This window comes from Bombus impatiens, unplaced genomic scaffold, assembly GCF_000188095.3.
Source record: "Bombus impatiens unplaced genomic scaffold, BIMP_2.2 scf_0466, whole genome shotgun sequence".
NCBI classification, from domain to species: domain Eukaryota; kingdom Metazoa; phylum Arthropoda; class Insecta; order Hymenoptera; family Apidae; genus Bombus; species Bombus impatiens.
In genome coordinates, this window is record NT_176885.1 from 293,322 (window position 1) to 317,855 (window position 24,534).

At 34.7% G+C, this 24,534-nt stretch overlaps 2 protein-coding genes across 6 annotated transcripts in view; both read right to left on the reverse strand.

Moving 5' to 3' along the window:
• The window catches only part of LOC100743982 (zinc finger protein 82), a 60,587-nt gene that overhangs the window by 4,822 nt on the left and 31,231 nt on the right, over nt 1–24,534 (reverse strand). Inside the window, exon 5 of one of the 5 annotated variants that reach the window (XM_012387361.3) lies at nt 7,228–9,576. The exons of 1 other annotated variant lie outside the window; for it this stretch is intronic. In XM_012387361.3, the coding sequence (XP_012242784.1) occupies nt 8,280–9,576 (1,297 nt within the window). In that variant the 3' untranslated portion in view covers nt 7,228–8,279. Of the gene's footprint in view, nt 1–7,227; nt 9,577–10,990; nt 12,914–20,200; nt 21,837–22,955; nt 24,521–24,534 lie in introns of those variants that run through there. 3 more of the 5 variants (XM_012387358.3, XM_003490710.4, XM_012387363.3) reach the window with 3 other exon arrangements.
• LOC112213084 (zinc finger protein 37-like) lies at nt 241–4,490 on the reverse strand. The gene is made up of 2 exons (XM_024368655.2): nt 4,344–4,490; nt 241–3,982 (listed from the first exon to the last, which is right to left on the reverse strand). The coding sequence occupies exons 1-2, from the start codon at nt 4,487–4,489 to the stop codon at nt 2,389–2,391; spliced, it is 1,740 nt and encodes a 579-aa protein (XP_024224423.2). The 5' UTR covers nt 4,490; the 3' UTR covers nt 241–2,388.

Genomic DNA, 24,534 nt, shown 5'->3' on the forward strand with positions numbered 1-24,534 from the left:
GCGATCGTTTAATACATCAGATATACTTATCTTGTATACTTGAATACCATATTTTTACTCTCTTCTCTGCTTTGACAAATTTTACGTATAAAAAGCAATATTATAAGCTTTACGTAATATCGTTAATTGTTAGATACAAGGACATCGAACGATATAACAGTTTTTCTTCATCCAAGCTTATCCAAGCTTATTTCTTTTTTCTCGTCCAGCGTTATTACGGGGATAGTCGAAGAGATCAGGTTCAGTAAAAATATTTATTTCAAACTCAAAGCTATACACAGCGCATACGCATCCTTAAGTATTAGACTAAGCTATTGATTTTTAGAAAAATAGCTGTTGTAGGCATGCTTTCTACTGCGCGAGCTTCCTTTCTTTCACGGATTTTACGCTTGTCCCTTGGACAATTACTAGCAACCTGGTCGACGAAGGCAGGGACGTTACTACGTTTACATATCGAGTGAAACGGAGCATATTACCGTGTTACGTTATATTACAGTTATTCTTAGGAGGACTAGCTCTCGCGAATAGAATTAGTGTCATTAAGACATATCACAACGCGAACGTATCAATGACTTCGCGTGAATGACGACCGAAGGTTCACGATATACATTAAAACAACACGAGGATGTTCATCGAGGAATTGTGAAATATCTTCGTTTTTAATACGATGCGTAAGAAAAAAGCTTTCAACGAGATGGAACATGATCGAGTTTCTTTTTTTATTTGACCGATTTATCACACTGTATTGAAATAACGCAAGCTATAATTCAGCGTAATCATAGCATATTATAATTAACAAAAGGAAACTAGCGCTTCTTGCGTAGTTAGTTTTTAATTTTATTCGATATCGTTAATGACGAAGTAACGCCATTTTATCTGCTCGCTAATTGGAAATTTAATATTTTAATGGATGTTACATAATTAGTATGCGATTTCTCTTACACCCAGCTCAGGAAACGTTTATTCCGTTACTGCATGTTTATGCAAATAATAATAATACGAGTTATAATTTTTCTCAAACAATTGAATCAATTAAATATTCGTTCAACTAAAAATTAAGTTAAAATATAGTATGATATTGATGATTAGAAGCCGATTAAGACTGACTTCTAGACTTTTTAATAAACTGAAAGGAAAACTCAGAATGGAAGCTTATACTCTTCCGTTTCATTTTTGTTCACTTAAATCTTCAATTTACAAGACTGTTATTATATTATACATCTTACATCTCTATACTTATAGTTACACGCGATACGTCTAAAAATAATTATTAATCGATCTAGTGTCTTTAATCTTCCAATCTCGATTCTGGCATTCTATCATTCGCACCTTGCAGTTGTTTCGATCAATCGGGTCGAACAACAAGGGTGAGAAAATATTGCTCTTACTCGTTGTTGAAGCATACAGTTGATCGCAAACAATGATTACAATTTTATACAACTTATACAGTTAACTCTGTACTAATTTTTTCATTAATAATATTAACCCTCCTTTTAGTCCTTTTAGATGCAAACGAAATTTCACTTTCGTTCGAATGTCTCGACAGTGTTCAAATTGCTATTACATAAAATTTATGTAAAAAATTATATATTATATAAAAAAATCTGTCCGTTTCGACTATTCGTCAACTTTGAATTTTTAAAAATCAAGGACATGAACAAAATTTCGGGATGGAGAAAATGTACCCAAAAGTACCACGATGTTAATAAAGAACAGAAAATAGGGAGCAACGAAAGGTTAATAATATATGGGAATGAAAGTGTTTGACAAATCTTTACGTTTTAAAAATCGCTGAAATAACGATTATGATATAGGATTAGTTATCGATAATCATATTCGAAAATTTACAAATTTTATAATCCACGAATAAGAAAAGTAGTATGCTTATCTTAATAATTACTTTTTCAAAAATTCATAATTTTAAATTGTGGTACGAATATCAAAGAATTACCAGGGAATCAAAAATCACTGATATCCTGCATTAAGATTATCTTAATATTTGAAATATGTTAATATTTTCCGAGGTTCCAAAGAAACGCGATACAATTCGTAGGAACACGAGTATTACTGCAGAATCATCAGCGCTAGTTTATCGATAATATAACGAATATTCGCTAGAAAATGTGTAATTAATTAACGTACTTGCAATTTATCCTTCAACGACGAGCAGAAACGAAAACTTCGTCGTACATTCTACGACCCTCTATGATCGAAGCTTATTCGTCTAATATTTTATCATTTAAAATCAAAATTCTCTTATGCAATATTTGTCTCGATATGCGAAATTCAACAGAATCGCATAATCTTCCTAGCGACCGAAACGTTTGTTGATTAAGTATCAAAGGAAACGCTTGCTTAAGTCAAAAGATCAACAAATTTGAAACAATTCTACGCTTCCTCCTCAATCCTCTCCTCGTTTTCACGTGCGTTTATCTCCTGTACGTAACCTTCGGTGAACTCTTTCACGATATCCGCAATTGGCATCACAGGTAAAGGAGGATGAGGTCCAGGATGAGTTTTCCTATGACAGATCAGACCAGGCTTCTGTGTGAACGCTTTCCCGCAAATGTCGCAGACAAAAGGCCTCTTCCCAGTGTGGATGAGCAAATGTTGGCGCAGCTGAGACCTCCTCGCGAATGGTTTATTGCAGATTAGACAGGAATGTGGCTTGCATCCTGTGTGCACTGCCATGTGCCTTTTAAAAGAATCTTTTTTGGTGAACGTTTTTCCGCATTCGGCGCATACTATCTTCTCCCTTTTCTCGTGCTGCGTTAGCAGATGTTGGTCGAGATTTTCCTGTGTGACCATGCGTCGTTTGCATATATGACACTCGTACTTGGGTTTAAAATGTGCCCATTTCTGGTGTACGTAAAGAGAGCCAGTATTCTGACATAATTTTCCACACACGGGACAGTTAATCGGTTTTTCTTTATGATGGAATCGTATGTGGTTGGTCAGATCGCCTTTCACTTTGAACTTCTTTGGACAAAATTTGCACTGATGCTCGTACCGATCGGTGTGTTTTCTAATAAAGTGCGATTGCAACGAGTGCTTCGATCTGCACACGAAGCCACAGGCAGCGCAAGGGAATAACATGCTATTGGGTCGTTTTCTAGACCAAGTTTCGTGCTTTCTTTCCAAGTGAGCCGCGAAAAGACTCTTCTTAAGCGTCCTGTAATCGCAAACCGCGCAGATATACGCGCCATCTTCCTGTATGCACACCTTCTTCTTGTGCGTCCATGCCACGTGTTTCCTGAACGAAATGGCCGAGCTGAACATCTCCGAGCAAAGTTTGCATTTCAGTGCACTGCCCGGACTTCTGGAAATTTTCCTACGCATCTTCACTGGTGTCACATGATTATTTGGCAACTCCAAGATCTCTTCCTCCAAGTATTCCACTTGTTCTATCTGATCTGGATCATCCGGATCTACTTGATCTATCTGTTCCAACTGCTCTTGATCGTTATAGACTTCTTGCATCTCTTGCTCCTCTTGCTCTTCGTGTTCCACTTCTTGATACTCCACCACTTCCTTCGCCTCTTCAATGTCACCGGATGTCAGCTTCTCTATAGTGACCATACTACCTTGAACTTTGACCTGATAAATATCTCCAATCGTTTTATCGTTCTCTTCGTCAATTGTGCCATTTAGAATTATCGGTTTCACATCTTCTTCTTCCTTGTGCTCTGCACTCCTGTTTAAAAGATCTTCATCCTCGTATAATTTTTCGTCCGTCGAATCGTACTGTAGTTCATCTTCGTTGTAAAGACATTCGACTTTGACGAGGTCCTGTTTCTCATCCTCGTGTCCTATCTCATCTATCTGTTCAGGAATATCTTCGTCAGCCAGTGGCGTGTCGTCTTCAGGTACAAACGCGTAGTACGGCTTCCCGTCGAACTCCAGGATCTGCCATTTTTTCATCACAACCGATTCCTTGTCGTAGATAAAGATACCGCGCGAGTTGAGGTGGTCGAGCTCGTATCTGAAACATCATCGATCAGTGGCGTTATTAACGGGCTACCTCGGTCGCTTGTTGGACTGCAAGCTTTCGAAAAGCGTTTCGTTCGTTCATTCTTATCGTTTATGGCAGTGTATGCCAAATTTCCCGCGGATTAAAAGGTTCATCACGCGTTTGTTACTTTTAAAACGCTGATAAAAGGTTTGAGTTAGATTGCTTGTAAAAAAGATAATTAAACTTAAAAAAAGAGGTTTTTGCAGTTTGGCTTAGGTACTACTCGGAGATTAGTCGTGAAGAATGTTAGAGAGTGAGATCAGAGTAAAGCAGAGCATGAGAGGATTAATCGACAATCGATACGCGTCGTCAGTGGGGAAATTATATTTACTTTATTTCGGGTACGCGGAGATACGTTGCAAAATACGTAAGAAAATACAACAAAAATTTTGAGCGTTTTATATAGTAGTTATAGCAGATTTTTATGCACTTATAGGTAATTTTATAGAAAAAAAAGTATGTACAATAATAATACATAAAATATCCGAGATAGAGTATTTGTTGTAATATTTAATAGGTAGAACAAAATTCTGTTTAAGTTCTATTTTTCTTCCAGTTCGTCGAAATATAAATTAAGTGTGCGAAAAAATATAAATTTGCGTAAAACTCCGCAGTCCAGTAATAAGATCCTCTATTAGGAACACGATTGAATTCCATAAAAAGTCGAGATCGCCTTAAAAACTTAAAGCTAAGCATTTTTTCTTTTCAATATCATCTACGTTAAAAATCGTGCGATGCATACAATTTTCGAGAAACATCGATAAACAACTTGCAGTAAAAAACATTCGTAAGAAATTATCAAACCGTTGAACAGTGGTAAATCTCTTAAATCTTATTCGCTGACAAAACAAGATCAGTCTTCGAGACATTTCTTCGAAATAAGTGCAATTCTCGATAAAAGAAGAAGAGAAGGAAAACTATAAAGTCTTGGTTAAATCTAAAACACAGCTTTCGGATAACAAGATTTCTTCGCTTCTTCACCAACTTCTTCAAGATGTGAATCTTCGATGTAATTCCCGGTGAAATAAAGAAGCCCATAAAATCTTTGTTAAATCTAACACACAGTTTTCTTCATTTCTTCATGAAATCTTTTAGAATGTGATCGATATGCATGACAGGAAGAGGAGGCAATGATCCAGAATGGATCTTTCTATGACATATAAGACCAGCCTTCTGAGCAAACGATTTTCCACACACGTCGCAGACATAAATCCTTTCTCCTGTGTGCAACAGTAAATGCTGACTCAAACTGCTATGAGTGGTAAACGCTCTGGCACAAACAGAACAGCTATACGGTTTATCCCCAGTATGTATCCTCATGTGTTTTCTGAAATCGTGATTTTCAAAGAATGTTTTCCCACATTCTTCGCAGACAGACTTCTCTTTCTTTTCGTGCTGAGTCAACACATGCTGATCTAGGTTCTCTTTGGTCACCAATCTCTTGTGACATACCGGGCACTCGTATTTCGCTTTATAGTGAGCGTGTTTCTGATGAGTATACAGGCTGTGACTGTTTTTACAAGTTTTGCCACAAACGTCGCATATCACAGGAGGTTCTTTGTGATTCAGTCTCATGTGAGTCGTTAAATCACCTTTGATCTTGAATTCCTTGCCGCATTGCTCACAGGAGAACTCATAAAGCTGTGTGTGTTTTCGTACAAAGTGAGATCTCAAAGTTTCCTTTCGAGAACAGATAAGACCACAAATAATGCAGGCGAATTTCCTGTTACTGGTTGATCTATTCTCGCCTGAATCTTCGTGATTCTGTACCAAGTGAGCAATCATTGTGGATCTTTTGTTACAGCGGAAGTCGCAGATTGTGCATGATAAAGCTTCCTGTTTTTGAGATACTAGTTCCATGAAAGAATCGTCTTTTGAGGATACGTCTTTCTTCTTTCGATTTTCGTGAGTAAGTTTGTGCCTTTTTAATAAGTACTTCTTTTTGAATTGTTTTTGACAGATATCACAGGCTGGTAAGATCCTAGAGTCCTCCTCTTGAGATGAGTTTGTTTCTTGTTTGGTTCTTCCGGCGGGTGTAGGTAATTTTGAAACGCAGATGGAATTTGATTGGGATAGTCCGTCCCTAAAACAGGAAAATTGCTAAAGTTTATTAGAGTCCTACAAGGATGGTACTTACTGACGATGATTACTTACAGTCGAAGTTAATAGTCACGACGAGTTTGATGTGAAAATAGTAAAATTAGCAGTAGTAGGTATTTATTCTATTGTTTGGGGATAATGATAACGATGATTCATGTTTTTATTCGATGTAGCAGGAAAATGGTACAAATAGTTGATTATAAATGGCTGACAATAATTCGTGAGATATAATTACACTTTTCAATTTCATTGTAATTCTTGAAACGTCATTTAGGATTTATAAAATAGTAAACACGAAGAATGTAAATTGCGATTCAACCAACAAATGGAAAGATGTCTAATAAATTTTCATTGATATAAAAAAATTGAATTCATTATTGAACGTTGTATTCATTGTGAGATATTCAATTTTTGTATCAATAGAACGAAGGATGCTAGAAAAATTTCAAGAAATTTATAGTTTGAACGCATGTTGAAGATGTTTCAAAGATATTATGCAATGTATTTTTAACTATATTATTGATGGTGTAATCAAGTGGCAAAAATCCATAATAGAGGCAATTATTTCTCTTTATGGCACTTCAAGGATGCACAATTATTGATTAATTGTTAGAGATGAACTTGCCGCTTCCCGAAATAGTTGTACTGAATTTCCTGAAACATAAAATCGTAAGTACGATTAAATTTAAAATTAGCTCATTGGTCAAAGCATCGTGTACCTTGAAACTTATTTATATAGTTACCTATAACTATTTTATGAACTTTAATTAAATCAACGTTAAATTGTTTAATACTTGTAATAAATTTTATACAATACTTATCTGCAATTTAATTCATTTCACCTGAGATAAGATGGCATGCCAATCGTTTCACATTTTCCAAAACTCCAACAACGTAAATCAACGTTCATTTACATTTGCATATAATAGAAATCGCGCACTGTTCACTGCGTAGAAGATAATTTCATTTAAAGAAAGAAAATAGAATCTATTTTCTATTTAAATAAATCAAATACAATAAAAATTAGTTGTTATTTTATTTTAGGTAATGATAGACAATTATAGAGAACTTTGTACGATAGTTAAGAAAAATATATATTTTCCACGAGATTGTGCTCAAAATAAATTTTTATAATCTCATCTTGTATACAATATATTTCACAATGCATCTTGTTATTCATTCCCCCAAATGATTCGTTTCTACAATAATCACATAATCTGGTAGAAACGAATCGTATAAAACTATATATATATTTTTTTTACGAATGGAGTATGTACACGAAAATGAATGAAAGCGTGGGAAAATAAATGTTTGAAAATATTAAAATACAAACATCGACGTTCACGTTCGGATTATAATAAAATCATAACCATAAAAATTAGATAATTGAAGTTAAGCGAAAAATTAACTGGGAATTAAGAATTTAAGATTTCCCCTTCGTAATTTTCCATCTCGATTAATAAGAATGTAATACAATTAATAACACAGCGTGTTAATAACGAATCGAGGAAGATCGATTTTTGCTTTATACTGATCTTACAATTGATTCAACAAATTGAAGTTAATTTAATTAACTAATATAAAATCTTCTGGTATGATGAACATCTTTTTCGATGACGAGAATCTTTTTCTTAATCCAGATATGTATATAATTCCTCCAGAAGGATGATCATGAGGAAAGTCTATTTCTGACAGCAGGTATTCATACTGCTTCACATCCTTCTGCAAGAAAGTCATTTTTCCAGTCCATTTGACTCTGCCACAACCGTCGAATTTTTAATGCCTCAATCTGGTCCCCATTTCAATTGAATTCAAAGTTTCCATTTCAATCGGGTTTGAATATTAGGAATATTAGGAAAATAGGAAAAACTCTAACACGAAGTTGAAATTAGAAATCATAAATCACTCGCTAATATTATTAATTGATAAAGCATTAAGTAACTTGATATCTGCAATTCATGGAAATACAAATTGTAGCTTTAGAAATTACTCAGTCACTGAGAGTAATGTTAGACTTTGAACGAGGAACGAATTAGATCATTCCAAAGAAATATCAAGTATGTAGTAAGTTTAAAAATAGCTGGATTAAGAAGATCAACTTCCATGTTTTATAACGTCAGTTCATCATTAAATGTGCACGACACACGCGTCTATTCCCACGATAAAATCATTCTTTCTTCATAAAGTCGCTAAGAATATGTTCTATATGCACCACTGGCAATGGAGGATGCACTCCAGGATGTGATTTTCGGTGACAAATCAGGCCAGGCTTCTGCGTGAACGTTTTACCGCAAATATCACAGAGATATGGTCGTTTACCCGTATGAATAAGCAAGTGTTGCCTGTAAGCCGTGCGACGCGCAAAAGCTTTACCACATATGTGGCAATCGTAAGGTCTGTCCCCAGTATGCGTCATCATGTGTTGTTTTAATCGATGATTCTCTGTGAATGATTTTCCACATTCTTCACACACGAAACTCTCCCGTCTCTCGTGTTGCAGCAAAATGTGTTGATCGAGATTCTCTTGAGTGACCATACGTCTTTTGCAAATTTCACACTCGTACTTTGGTTTGAAATGTGCCCACTTCTGGTGCACATACAGAGAGTTACTATTCGAGCACGTTTTCCCACACACGTCGCAAACTATGGGTCCTTCTTTGTGTTTAAAACGTATGTGTAACCTCATGTCGCCTTTGACTTTGAACTTTTTGCCACAATATTCGCAATCGTATTTATACTCTGACGCGTGCTTACGTTCTAAATGTTCCTTTAATCTACGTCTATTCTGGCATTTAAATTCGCATACGTCGCAAGAGTACTCTTCAGGTTCTGTAGAGTACCTATAGCTATTTTGTCGTCTACCTATACGTTTGGTCGAGTGTTTTCTACTAATGTGAGAATGAAGCGTAGATTTGTTTGTACTTTCGTAGTTGCAGAAGTTGCAGGCATACGTTAGACTTTCGACATCCTTTGCTTCTGCCTCTTCAGTTTTGTGCTCCAAAGCGACATGCATCTTGAAGGCGACCAGACTGCGACATATTTTGAAACAGACTTTGCACTTGTAGCGCTGGGCTTGTTCGTGAACAGCGTTTCTGTGTCGTTTTAGCATCTGCATCACCGGAAAACAGATGTTACACTCTTCGCAAGCATAGACATTGGTGTCGTCATAGTGATCTTCGTTCGTCGATGAAACATCGTCCATATCTTCCTTTTTTATTTTAATAGGGGATAGATTGTCGCTTGCCTCGTTATCAGCTGGAATCATAAAAATTTCTTCCGCGTCATCATTGTTCTTTAGGGTATCATCTGTTGGTTTTGCGACTGTTTTTTCACATTCTGAGAGTTTTGATGGATTTGCTGGAAGGAAGGCATAGTACAGGCAACCCTCAACGTCGACTACTTGCCACGCTTGCATCGGAATTGATTCCTTGCCGTATATAAAACGTCCATCCCCATTCAGAATCCTGAAAATTACAGAACAGTCAGTTACTTGACAAACGAATTATTTTGTCGACAACTCGGAAATATTCGCCTGCTTTTTACATTATTACAAGTGAAACTTCAACACACGAGAACATGTGAGGATTTTTGTCATTGCAGTTAAATAACTGGAAATTATACTTGTCCACATACATGAATCTAAGATAAAGTTCTCACAAACGAAGGAAGAAGAAACGTGCCAGACTTACAATTGCAGACAAATTGTCCAATTGCTGTGTAATTATGGTTAAATTACAGGAAATTAGTCAAGCGAAAATAGAAGAACTTCATTGGTCGGTTAGTAAACATTTCGCTGTAATGAAACTGTAATGAAGATTAATGAATATCATTGTTGAATATAACACTATGAGAGACTCGATTCAATCTCGGATATATTATATATATATATATATAAAAAAAAGATCTTGCAGTATGATGTATTTTACAGATATGCAAGGTATATATATATATATTCGGAGTGTTACAAATGAACGAAATTGCCCAATAACAATTTTAATATAAAATAGTATTTTTTTTACAAATAATTTAATTCGGATGATTAGAATTTAAACAAAAATTTAAACAATCGTTTGGAAATGCATTTTTAAACGTCTCGATATGTTAAATAGGAGTGGAGATAATTCCAATATTCCAAACATATAATCTTTCAAAAATGAGGATGCAACGCAGTGCGTACTACAAACGCAAGAGAAGATGAATTGTATGCGCTGCATACAAAAACAGTTAATTTCATAGAGATTCTCTTTCTGGAAATTTTAAATCTCCATAGCGTGTCATAATAACGCTAGCAAATTATAAAAATAACATAGGCGGTAAGCTATCGTATACGCGTAATATCTTACGAGTAACTTAACTTTTGACATTGTTCTTTGACTCTTTGCGGTCCACTGGTTTGCCTCGCATTTAAAATAAATTTAATTTATTTTCATACTTTTATAAAAAGTAACGTGTACTGTTGTTGAAATACAGTAGAATCTTCACTGTATGAACTAATTGGGAGACAAAAGTGTTCGATCAAACCGATCAATTTTTGAATAATACAGTTGAGAGATAACGTGGAGGATAACGGGTGTTTCCATTAAATTGAATAGTAATAAAATAGAATGTTTTACACGAGGATAAAATGGTACAAGAGATGAAATCTTTAGTTTGAGAAAATTTTTAGCAATGTTAATTTTTATCTTTTTAATGGAAAAATTTTACTTTAATCTTTAATAGAAAAATTTTTATATATTTTACGCCATTATATAAATACCTGTACCATTTTCTCTTTAGATAAATACTGACTCTATGATCGGAAAGAAGCGAAAAACACACTTTCTGCTACTCCTCTCTTAGAAATGAAAAATATCCAATAAAACAGAATGTGAAATCCAATTCAACGTGAAAGATCGCAAAGGTATAATCTCTAATAATAACATAAATCATAAAGCGTTAATTGCACGAGACTGTTCGCTGTAAATCAGTTCTCAATCCAGGCTTCGCCCTTAAACGATCCACTTCAATTGTTTATACAATTAACAGTCTCAATTATTCATCACATCGTTTAATATATGGTCGATCAACACTCTTGGAAGCGGAGGATGCGATCCAGGATGAGATTTTCTATGACTGATCAATCCAGGCTTCTGCGTGAATGCTTTGCCGCAAATATCGCAAACGTATGGCCTGATGCCAGTATGAATTAACAAATGTTGCTTCAACGCTGTTCTGCGTGCAAACGATTTGTTGCATATGGTACAAGTGTAGGGTTTGTCACCAGTGTGGATCCTCATGTGTACCTTTAATCTACTGTTTCTGGAGAACGTCTTGCCACATTCTTCGCAAACCACGTTCTCCCTCTTCTCGTGCTGTCGGATCATATGCTCGTTCAAATTTTCTTGAGTGACCATTCTCCTTTTACATACTTGACACTCGTATTTGGCTTTATAATGCGCAAATTTCTGGTGTACGTACAACGAGTTGCTGTTCAGGCACGTTTTTCCGCAAACATCACAGATAACCGGTTGTTCTTTATGACTGAAACGTATGTGATTCGTTAAATCGCCTTTTACTTTGAATTTCTTTCCACAAGTCTCGCAAGAAAATTTAAAATCATCCGTATGCTTCCTGGCCACGTGTACTTTTAGTTCGTATTTATTCTTATTCTTATAGTCACATTGAGTGCAATAAAATAATTGCGGTTGACCATCGGACGTGCAAGATTTTGGTACCTTATGCTTCCTTTTTATATGCGAGTATAAAGACGATTTTTTATAAGTCTTAAATGAACATTCGTTACACGAGTATTCTTCGCTGATGTCCATCTTATGCTGTCGCTTATGCGAGTATAGCGTACTTTTCTTTGCACATTTAAAGTCACACAGATTGCATTGTTCCTCGACAGACTTTTTACTTTGTTTCTTGCTTGCGCGAGTGGCCACTGAAGGTTCATTCTTGCATTCAAACTCGAATGGCGTGCTTGAGACAGTCGAACTGTCCTTATCTTGCTGCTTTAAACAGGTTCCTCTAGATTCTTCCTTCTCTGAAGGTTTATCGTTGCATCTCTTTGAGATTTCCTCGCTATTGAGCGTCTGATGATTCAGCATTATATGAGAAATCAGAGTGCCGCTTCTTTTACACAAGAAGTTGCAACTATTGCACGTGAAGTAAGTCGTCTTCCGGTCTCTGTGTTCCTCCATGTGTTTCTTCAAATTAGACCGAGTACCACATTTTCTGTTACAAATGATGCACACGATTTTTAAATCTTTTTTGACTACAGACTTGTGTTTCTTTATAATATGAACGTTTAACATGGACCTCTCGCTACAGATAAACTCACAGGATGTGCAACCGTATCTCCTTTTCTTCCTTGGTTTCTGTGATTGCATCGGTTTAATCTGTTTTCCAGAAGATACCTTCGGTCGATGTCTAGAGTTCAGTCGTTTTCTACGAAGCCACGAGTTCAACTTGTTGGACATCTTGTGCCTGTTTAACATACTTTCCATAGGGAACTTCATATTGCACTTGTCACACGTGTAAAAGTTGTATAAGTGCACCAAACTGCCGACGTAGGTTTTTACGTTATTCTCTTCTTCATCGGTCTCCATTTTTACGCATGTTAGGGAGATGTTGGGATTTTCTTCGATAATTTCTTTCGAAAGTTCTAACATTTTCTTGTCGTCCAATACAGGCACCAACGAGTAGTGCAATTTACCATCAGGATCGACGTGCTGCCATAATTGCATGGGTACAGAGTCCTCCCCAACGATGAATCGACCAGAAGAATCCGTGGTGAGGAGCTTTCCACAAGATCGGTCCCTAAAACACAATTGAAAAGGAATGATTACTTTCGAAGGATTTTATTTGCCATTTTGGTACATAAGCATTACTTACTGCTGATCTAAGTCGTCTTTACAGATTTCTATGCGATTTTATCTGAATAGAAATGTATGGTATATGAGGTTTGCGAGATTGGGAGTGATTTGTTTTTTATTCCGCACTATTCTGTTTTTTTGGGCGATTACATTGATTTTATTGATATCTTCGTATTCGATACTAAAACGTACGAACTCGCGTATGACGAACGTACAAAATTAAAAATTGCAGAGAGACGCGAGGAATGTGTCAAACATACGGAGATAAATAAATATGAAAATAATGATATATATTTACAGGATAAAGTGTTCAAGTCATGATGAGTATATATTTTCAAAAATATTAAAAATATTATCAAACTTTTAGTATTTCCAAGAAAATACTCACTCGTTTTATGAACTTCATCCTGTATATACAAGCTGTTTTACATTGTTTTACGTACTTAACGCTAATTATTTTATATATCGTAAAGTACGATGTTATATACTATTATACTTCATCGTAATCTCTCTCTTTTCATTCATACTGCGCTTTACGCTTCGATCTCAGATCGATTCACACAGACGCTCCATAATATAAATTAAAATGCCACAAAATATTTTTCGAAAAAGAAATGCTGTCAAAGCATTCACAGATAAGTACGAAAGTGTAAATAAGTATAGCTAAAATCATTACAAGTATTATCAGTAGACCACGGATATTTATAGAAATTCATAGTTTTATAGATACAAGTGAAAAAATTGGATCCAAGCAGAGATATGTTTCGTTTTTGTTAAATATTAAAACTAGTATTTTAAATGCTTTATATATTTTTATTTATTATATGTAATCTCTGGATTTTCGTGTCTTTCGGATTAATTCAGTTACACGAATTCAAGAGACTTGACTAATGAGAATAAGTGTAGATATTGGAAAGAATATTTAAAAGGAAAAAAGTAAATAACGAGCTCATATTGACAAATTGGTCTCAAGTTGCTTGAATTCAAGTAACGTAACTAATCCGAATGGTCTTTTCTCATAAATGCATAAAAAACGCAGTCTAATCACGATTTCTAAAATACTATATGTATTGTTATGTTACAGCGAAATCTCTGCTTGACGTTCAGTCACAGTGTCGGTAACGCTTTTCTTTTTCCCAAGAGGCACAGGAGGCGAAGACAAATGAGCGTCAGGATGTTTCCTTCTATGCTCTATCATATAATATCTCCTCTTAAAGGATTGTCCACAAAGATCACAGATATGTGGCCTTTCCGTAGAATGCGTTAAAAGATGCGTATTTCTCATATGAGACGTTCTAAAGTTTTTCTTGCAAATATGACAAGTATACGGTTTCACGCCTGTATGTGTAGTTATATGAGTTGCTAGATACCTTTTTGATGCAAATACCTTTCCACAGTCCTTACACTCGTACGTTCTACTGTGTTGTTGCATATGATTGTCTAAGTTCTCCTGTGTCAAGAGCCTTTTATTACAAACGTTACATTGGAACTTATATTCGTTCAAATGAGCTACTTTCCTGTGCTTATACAAAGAATAGTTGCTCGTGTAAAATTTTCCACAGATATCACACATGTGCTGCGAATTGCTGTGAGTTCCAATGTGGAATTTCAAGTCCCACTCCATTTTGAAACGCTTCCCACAGTGTTCACACGCGAATTTATAATCGTCCGTGTGTCTTCTAATGTAATGAGACTTGAGATTGTTCTTCGTCTTCGTACGATAATCACATTTGTCGCAGCAATGTAATAAACTGGAGTCGACGTCTTGATGGATTAGACGATGAGCTTTCAAGTCGCATTTGTACTTGAAGGTTTTGTCGCAAGTTGAACATTTGAAGGGTCGGTGGAAGCTGTGCTTGCTGGTAATATGACGGAGGATCTTGCTCTTCTGTTCGAAGGTCGTTTGGCAGATATCACAGGTATAAGTACCGTCGTTGAGTTTCTTATATAGATCTTCTTGCTGTGTACTTTGTTTCTCGTTATTTTGTAACTGATTCGAACAATTGTTGAAATTTAGAGATAACTTTTTCTTTGTAGGATTTTTCGACGAAGTCGTTTCGTCGTCGTTTATTTTTCTATGTTTGGAGTTTGTGTTATTGGTTGAAATACTTTTCGTTTCTGTGCGACTAGAAGAGTTATTCAAACGCCCGTTGCTTCTACGTTTGCGGTTCTTCGAAGCTCGCAACGCGATTCTTCTTTGAAGAATGCTCGATGGTTTGCGAGAAGCTCTTAATTGGTCTTTCGGTTGTTTAGGAGCGATGGCTTTATTCTTCGGGGTTAAGTGCTGCGTTGGTTTCCTAAAACATGAATGAAACGAGTCAGTAAAAATTATTCTTACTCTTTGGTGAAGAAATTTATGGAGCATTTATTTTTTCTTCTTGTACTCCGTATTAGCGAAAGTTGATGATATTTCTTTGATGCACATTTATATTTTCACATGAGATTATTTATTTCTTTCCATCTATTAGATATTGAAAATAATTGTACATATTATCAAATGCGTTGAAATGAATTCTTGCAGTATTTGCTTTTTAAAATACTTATGTATGTATAAGTTATCGTATATAATAAATATAATCGCAGACATATTTATTAATTACAAAAGCATGATTGAAGAACCTGAATTTTATTAAATCATCTAAATAAAATCATTAAATATTAATAATACAAGTAAACCAATAAACCTTATGCCCCAATATTTAGTGAGATGCATAAATCCTCAACATTTCATTAAAGAAAAACAAAAGAGTCATGTTTTTTAACGATATTAGCATATACTTTCCATTCATCATGCAATGATCTACATATTTATTCTTGATTATTGCTTAGCAATGGCGTTAGTAATGAAATAGACTGAAAGTTTTCTTCTCTTGTATGCAAACACGTGGCCCAACACTTAAGTGTGTTAAAAGATAAATTCTACCACCGGTGCAGACGAAAATTTTACTGCAAATATCGACGTGTATGGAAGAATGAAATCCAATGATCTTCATCGTATAATTGCAATTTTTGTGATTATACAGAGGAAGAATAATTCATCTTTCTGCGGATTTTTTATCATTTGTTTGTTCGACGATACTGCTTATGCATAATGTGTACCTAGAATAGAAATTATATTTACCTGAAAGATTTGTAAATTAAAACTCTGAAAAGATATCATTAGAAACACAATATGTATACATATTCCAATGAATATAATTACAGGGAATAAATTATTTTCATAGCGCAATGATTTAAATTATACGAATAATGATTCAGATGAAACATAGATTTTATGAACATAAAAGCAGTAACACTTGTATCAAACATAGTTTATAATCATCTTGTGTAATGTAGCAAGATATGTACACAGTATAGTAAATATTTAAAGACGGCATGCGATTAATTAAATTCCAACACAGGTATTTGCTGTAGTTCGATTTTCTGAGGAAAGAGAGTGGAATTTAATCGATTGCAGAAAAGCTTCTATTAATTAGACATTCGATCTATTTTTTGCTATTATAAAAAGTGAAATTTACAGACTGAAAAGACCATTAATAAAAAGGTTGCCACAGTGATAGTTGAAAGACTCACCTACAAGAAAGAATAGCCTTCGTCTTGTATTCTTAAAAAGCAAAAAGGGTGTTAGAGAGTTTAATTTTTTTCTCTTATTCACTAATGTACAATTTAATTCTGATATCTGTCATACCTACATGTATCTTCGTTTTCAACGAAACTCATTATTCGGTTTTAGATATTTTTGAAACACTATTGACACTTTTTAATCAACGTGTTGACCTAGAAAATATGCAACGTGTGAAAGTACAATATAAAAAGTTACTTTAAATTATAATACTTACTTTTTACACTCCCGAATTTCACAAATTATCATAACATTAAAATATTTGCCTTTATTCTGTAAAACTTTTTAACGATACGAAAAAATAAATAAAAACAATATGCGTTTTAAGAGAAACGATATTCGTTTATTTTATACTTACATTATATCAACGCATATATATTTGAAACTAATATGAACACCCTTTTCCGTTTACAGCCAAAGAATATAAACAATACTTACATATCTGCGCGTAACAGAAATTAATATTTAACATTAATATCACGTCAACATTGCAAATTTATATACTATCTAAGTGGATATACAGAGTGTACCTAATTTAAATGTCAAAATTTCGGGAGCGTGTAAAGGACCAATACGTTAAAAAAAAGGACCTTTAGAGATTTGCTTCATTTTGGAGAAAAACGAAAAGAAAAAGAAGCAGAAAAGTTCGTTTTTTCACTTATTCATTCACGTTATCATCTATTTTATAAAAATAATGTTTAAAGAATATTTTTTTACATTTAACATTGGCCACGCTAATTACAGCTATCAGAATAAATAAATGTTAATAAACAATCAAAAAAACGAACTTTTTCATTTGACCTTCTTCGCGATCTTCAAAATATAGTAGAAACGAACAAACGAATCTCCAAAGGACTTTTTGTATCGCTTTAACGTATCGGTCCCCTACACGCTCCCAATGTTTTGATATTTAAATTGGGAACGATCTGTATGTAAAGCTGTACAATCGATCAATGTCTTCTCTCTCTCATGAAGATTTATACATAATATTCTAATTAATATATAATTTATACATAATATTTTAATTAATATAATATTATTTATACATAAATTTAATTATTTGAAAAATAACATCATCTTATAATATCAAAAGAAGAAAAGCAAAGAATGATAGATAAAATAACAAACCTCAGTAATCACACACAAAAGAAACAAATTAGTTTCCATTGCACAATTTAAAACTGTTCAGATTGTTTGTGCGATTCTTGATGCTTCAAAAACGAAGCCTTATATTTAAACACGGCTCCACAAATGTCACAGTTAAAGATGAGGAGATGTCGTTGCATGTGCTTATTTAGTAACCTCAAGCTGCTGAATTGCCGTTTGCACTTGGAGCAATTGAATACTCGCTTCACTTTACCCGTATTTTGCGAGGTCGCACACTCTATGTTCTGATTACCCCTAATTGCCCCGTAACATACACGAGTGTAAGCGTTTCTATGTGACTTGGATATGCGCCGGTGCTTTCGAAGAAAATGACTATTTCGATACGTTTTTCCACAAATCTCGCAATAACATGGGTCGACCACATGTTTTGCTTCATGATGTCTTTTAAGATCACCGTTAAATTTAAACGTCTTCGGGCAAAGTGGACATTGGTAATCGGCGAATTTCGAGTGCATCCTGATCTGATGACGAGTCATACTTTGCTTTTGTTTCGACATAAAGCCGCATTCCGAGCACTCGAATATTTTACCGGTATCTTCGTGCAGCATCATATGAAGCTTCAGCGTCTTCTTGGTCTTTAGGAGTCGATGGCACACCGAACATTCCACCCGTATGTTACTATGAGTCTCTAAATGCCTCTGCAATGCGTACTTCTTCTTGAAGATCTTCGAACAACAGTCGCAAGTAAACATTTCCTCGTTGCTCGTCATACTTTCAGAACCATTGGAACATTGATCCAACCAATGAGAAAATTGTACAGGTGCCTGAACAAATAGATTCGTATGTACCTGAGCAGTTTCGTTAATTTGAGGATCGGTTAGCTGTCGTTCAGTCGCGTCTTCAGGTATGTCTTTTTCCTCCAACTTGATGGTAATATCTCCCGTAATGCACTCTTCTTCGTGTTTCTGTGCCGATGTTTTGTGCTCCATGGGAAGGAGGAAGTATTTGTCGACGTTTTGCACCACGAGGTACGTTTGCTCGAGCGGATCACGCTGTGTCGACCTAAAAGCGAAAAACAAAGTTGTATTAATTGGAGGCCTGATTTTGCTATATATATTTATTTCATGGAGGACGTATAAAGTTTTTACGTTGCTGACCATGTGTACCAGGACTATTCGTTATATTCGCTGGAAAACTCTAACAAATTTTGTTTTTTATACGACATATGTCTATATATATATAAATATATATATATGATACGAATGAAGTAACATCAGTAACAAATTAATGGAATAGATGGAAAATAAAAGAGATAAAAGATATTTGCATTAAATATCGGTACATATTTCTGATACTTATGATCGACAATGTATTTATAATCCTAGCAGATTCGTTACGATAGAAATAAACACATGTGTTTCCTTCTTCCGAGGGACGCCTTACGTAGTTGCTGAAAAATGTTTCAAGTATGTACATTATATTCGTGTATGATACTGAAAGGAAACTAAATAAAAAATTAAACCAAGCTCGTTACACATGAAAAGATTCTTCTTATAATTAATTACGTTGGTTTCGTTTTATTTCACATATACGATAATATTAAATTCAATATTTTATACATGAGTATTGAATATCAAAAATAATCATCTATAAATGTGGAAAAAAGAATAAAGAAGACCGCACATTGTTGTATACGAATATGGTGTCTCTTCTCCACTAAAAAAAGTACACTAGATCAGTAGTATGCTAAACACTAACAAAAAGGGTTATTTTTGATTGAAAAAATTATTCTTCTGTACAGTATATCAGTAATACAGTCCATGAGAACTAAGGTATTTTACATGATCTTATATACCTATATATTTTCGTCTCTTTTTTTCAAATTTACATGAGATATTCTCATGTAATAATGAGATTATTCTCTCGTAAGAATTTCTGTATCTATATTACATTCCTTGTATTACTGTCATATTCATATATATATATAAGACATATATATATATATCTTAATAAAATATATATATATATATATATATATATATATATATATATATATATAAGATATTTTCGTGTAAAATTTTTTTGATTTACAAAGTCTGAATTTCTGTTAAATCTCAATACGATATCCAACTAAAAAGAGTTTTATGTCAGAGAATGATTTTCATTTCTTATGTTACAGTAAATGTACATCTACGCTGTACAGAGTACTTACATTAGCTTGTTGAACGAATCCAGCATCAAACATCGCGATCGAAATTTTTATGAAAACCAATTTCTTTAATTAATCAACACAAATGTCTATTTCCACAAATATATAATACGTATCTTCCAAGCGAAATGAATACCTTTTCAACGAAACAAACTTTTATAGATATAAAAGATTTCATAAAATTTCACTTCGCTTGAATTAACATTTAAGATCTTTAAAATTAATAATTAACTATTCGCCTGCAGTTTTTTATTATTCAATGAAAATGTATCGATAGGAACAATTTAATATTAGTATTACAAATTACGGTTATACAATGACCGTATTACGAAAGATAAAAAAAAGAACAGGGGAGAAACTGACTATAGGACACAGAAATGGTATTTTAAATAAAACATTAGTAGGAAAAGAATAATTTAAACTTAACTACCTCATATAATAACTGCAAGTACTTATCACATTCAACCAAAACTAATTTTTTCAAAACAGGTAAAAGACTTACGTATTACGTAGCCTGGTGAGTATAGTGCAGCCATATCGATCGCGTACTTGTAATTCGAAACTCACAGAAATTCAGTGACTCAATGAAACACTTAATTACTTCACAGAATGCATCGAAGGAAGTTTCACCGTAACAATCTCCAAATCAATTAATCATTCGAGAAATCGATGCCATCGATCACATGCTTTTCACGTCCTAACGTTACATGTAAAATGGAAATATACAAAAGTGTCTCATCACACGTTGTCTGTTCGTCTTGCAATTACTTGCTACTCTTGTTCACGATTATTTTGTCTTGTACACCGTGTAGCAGGTTTGTTATTTTAATTGGAGGAGGTGGTGGGTGTACCCCAGGGTGCTTCCTGCGATGCAACATCATGGGTGATCTCTGGGTGAAACTCTGACCGCAAATGTCGCATACGTAAGGCCTTTCGCCAACGTGCGTCAACAGATGAATCTTCTGTGAGCTGAGACATCCAAAAGTTTTCCCACAAATCGCGCACAAATAAGACTTTTCCCCGGAATGAGTCCTCAGATGCTTGGTGAGGCCATATTTTGTCTTAAATTCCATCCCGCATTGTTCACAAACGTATTTAATCTTGTGCAGCTCCATATGGTTATCTAAATTTTTCTGCGTCTTGAATTTCTTCTTACATGTCTGACAGGGGAATTTCTTCACCTTCGTCTTGTGTTTGTAATGCTTATGGAAGTACAGTGAGCTTTTGCTGGGATAAGACGAGCCACAGATATCACACACGCAAGACTCTGTATCATGATCTTTCACGTGTGTCGTATAATCTGATTGTACCTTAAACATCTTTCCACATTGTTCACATTTATAGTTATAGTCTTCTGTGTGCTTTCTAATATAATGGATCTTCAGGTAAGGCTTGGTGCGTGCTTTGAAGTCACACAGACTACATGCATGTAGGTTTACCGGTTCATCGTGAACCTCCATGTGCCTGCTTAGATGAGCTGTGGTTTTGAATCCTTTCGCACAAATAGGACACTTATGAGGTCTGGAGTTACTGTGCTTGAACATGTGCCGTGTATGTTTACTTTTACGATCGAAAGTCGCGTAACAGATCTCACACGTGTGTACTTTCTTCTTAGGGAGTATTGGTTTCACAGATTTATTTTTCTCCTGTTCTTGCTCCTGTTCTCTCTTTCGGAAGTCCAAGGGAGCGTCGTCGAGATCTTCGAAGGAATCGTTGCTACTTGAATCGTCTTTTATTTTTTCTTCTATCTGATTTGTCTTTGTTGAATGAACACCGTCTTCTTTTGCTGGTTGAGCCTTCTTTTCTTCGGTGGAACCCGGTGGCGGTTCCTTCATCATGAACACACTCAGCGACGTCGGTATCCGAAAGTAATTATCTTCTAGTTTTACTATCAGAAAAGTTGGGGCGAGTGGATCTAGCGCATTGTACCTAAAAAACCATAAAGCTAGTCAGTCGATTGCGATAAAGATAGTCACTCTTGTGATTGGATGAGTGAGAGGATCGTATAATTTTTTGTTTTGTTCTGTTTCTTTCAGTTTTGTTAAACCGCGCACGAGAGCATGCACCTGGTATGTATATAAGATCAGTAGTCGTTTTAAGAAACTTGTCACTTCAGTAATTTCAGTAAAATTTGTTATGCTCTTCCTCTAGAAGCCTCGAATGCGTATAAGATTTTTTGGTATGTGTTTCGATTATAGTCACTGTGTGTTTTACGCAACTTACGTATAGTTATTCTGTAGAAGAAAGAGTATTAAGTTATTTTAGTGTAATAATTGGTAGAAAATAATGGAAGAACAAGATAACAATAATCATGTACATTACATATGGTACAATTATATTATAAAATTGGGGTATTTTTAGGAAATATGCAACAGTTGCTTTCTATATATATATTGGTTTAATATAATTTTATAAGTACGACAATATAACTTGATCTTGACAAATTTAACAGATCTTTCTCTTCCAACGATACTATGTAGGAAACGATTAAAATTCTTTTATTACAAATGTATAATATTAAAAATAAGATAAAATGTCAAACGTAAGTATAATAATTGTTTAATGCGTCAAGTCACAAGCAATTTTAATTTTGCAACCTCATTTAATGTCTGGTGCTATGAATAATTTTTTATTTCCTATTCAGTAATACAAAAATATAAAAAAATTGGAGCTTATGTAGGATAAGTTATTGTTATATTTCAAACATTATAAAATTTACAATAGTTATGATTTTGTTTTTAAAGATAGTAATCTAAATATATACAAATATACAAAAATGATCTATCTATCTTCAGATCTTAGTAATCAGTAGAAATGATAAATGCGACTACTTATTACAATTATGCACATGTACATATATTGCTGTTGACAATGGAATTCAGCATTTTTATAAAAATAACATCTTAAGATAAACTGTCGTTTCAAAAAATATTATTTGCCTTATATATATAAGATGGTTGTAGTTTATTATAAAAACCTGTTGTAAAAAAAGTATAGCTTGTAATTTACAGCTTTTCTTTAAAGAAAAGATACGTGTAATAAAATTGATTGTAATATTTTTACAAAAAAGAATATCATCACATATATTAGTCTATAGAATATCACATATAGATTAAGATACCTAATATATCATGGTATCAGATAACTGAACAATTTTCCTCTTTGGAAATTACCTACTAGATGCCATAGGATCTCCATAAAATTACAAAAAATCAGAATTTTCATTCTCACAGTTGCCACTTAGTTTTTTAATGAAAAATCTCAAATGGTCAACCATCTCAACCACTTGGCATAAACTTTATCACCAATATTAAAAATTTTAATTACTGCTCAAAATATAGAAACCACCCCTCCCTGTAGTACATCAAACATACAAAATCACAATTCTCCACTCACGAAGAACGTGATTTCAAATCGATCATAATCTCGCGTCCAAAACGCAACTTTTATCGATCTGGTTATTCTGCAGTTTCTGCAGATAACTCCTAGCCAATTCAGCAATTTGCGGATGAGTCGAGTGTAATGGCGGAAGCGGTCCAGGATGATGCCTTCTGTGTCTCAATAGGCTAGAACGTTGCGTGAAATCCTCTTCACAAACGTCACATTTATAAGGCCTAATTCCAGCATGCGTCAAAACGTGTTGATAAAAATTACTGCTCGAAGGAAACGCTTTCTGACACAAGACACAGGTCAAAATCTTCGCCTGGCCATGTTTGAATCTTCTGTGACTCATTAATTCACGAGTTCCGCGATACTCTTTTCCACACTCTTCGCATTTGAAGCCTTTCTCGTGGAGCCTCAAATGATTATCTAATCTACTCCTGTGAAGAAACTTCTTGCGACACAAGTGGCAAGTATGCTCGTATTTCACTTCCTTCGTACGTTTCTGATGCCTCCATTCGTGGCCTTTCACGTTTTTCACTTCCTTGCCGCAGAATCGACAAATCTGCAATTCTGAAGCATGTGATCTCTTCATGTGATGCGTCAGATCTATTTTCAGCTTGTAGCTGCGACCGCAGTGTTCACACACGTATTTCGACTCGTAATCACTGTGAGTACGCATATTATGTCTCTTTAAGCTGTCTTCGCTTTTATATTTCACGTGGCAAATCTTGCATTCGAAGAAGTAATCCGGTCGATGGATCATCTTGTGTTCTTCTAAGGCTCGTGCTGTGTGACACGCCCTTTTGCACATATCGCATTTATACGGTTTCCTGTGAACATACGTTACGTGGTTCTCCACTTTCTTTGCGTTATCGAAATGCTTCTCACAGAAGGGACAAGTGTTTTTGATTTTATCTAAAACTTGATCCACTTCGACTTCGTCTTTCCTTGAAGCGATGGATTCGGCTTCTCTCTTCCGCGAGGATGTTTGCACATTTATTTTTGATTTTCTTGAATTTCTTCTGGCATTTCGTGAATTTTCAGAATCGTATTCCGAGTCGGTGGATGAATTGCGTCGCTGCGATTCTTTTATTTTTTCTGATTCTGTGTGCTTGAGATTTGATGTTGTGGTTTGTGTCGATCCTTTTCCTGACGGCTTATCGGCCGCTATTAAACAGTAAGACGAATTTCTTTCTGGGTTTCTTTGCTGTCGTAGGACAGGTTCTTCTCTGAAACAACGATA

Bases quoted from the DNA above. Each gene is read 5' to 3' on its own strand.
- LOC112213084 (XM_024368655.2), bottom strand. From the start codon at position 4,489: ATGTATTATTATTGTACATACTTTTTTTTCTATAAAATTACCTATAAG. The intron at 3,983-4,343 runs GTAAATATAATT...ATGATGTTTCAG, and splicing joins CTCCGCGTACCCGAAATAAA to ATACGAGCTCGACCACCTCA.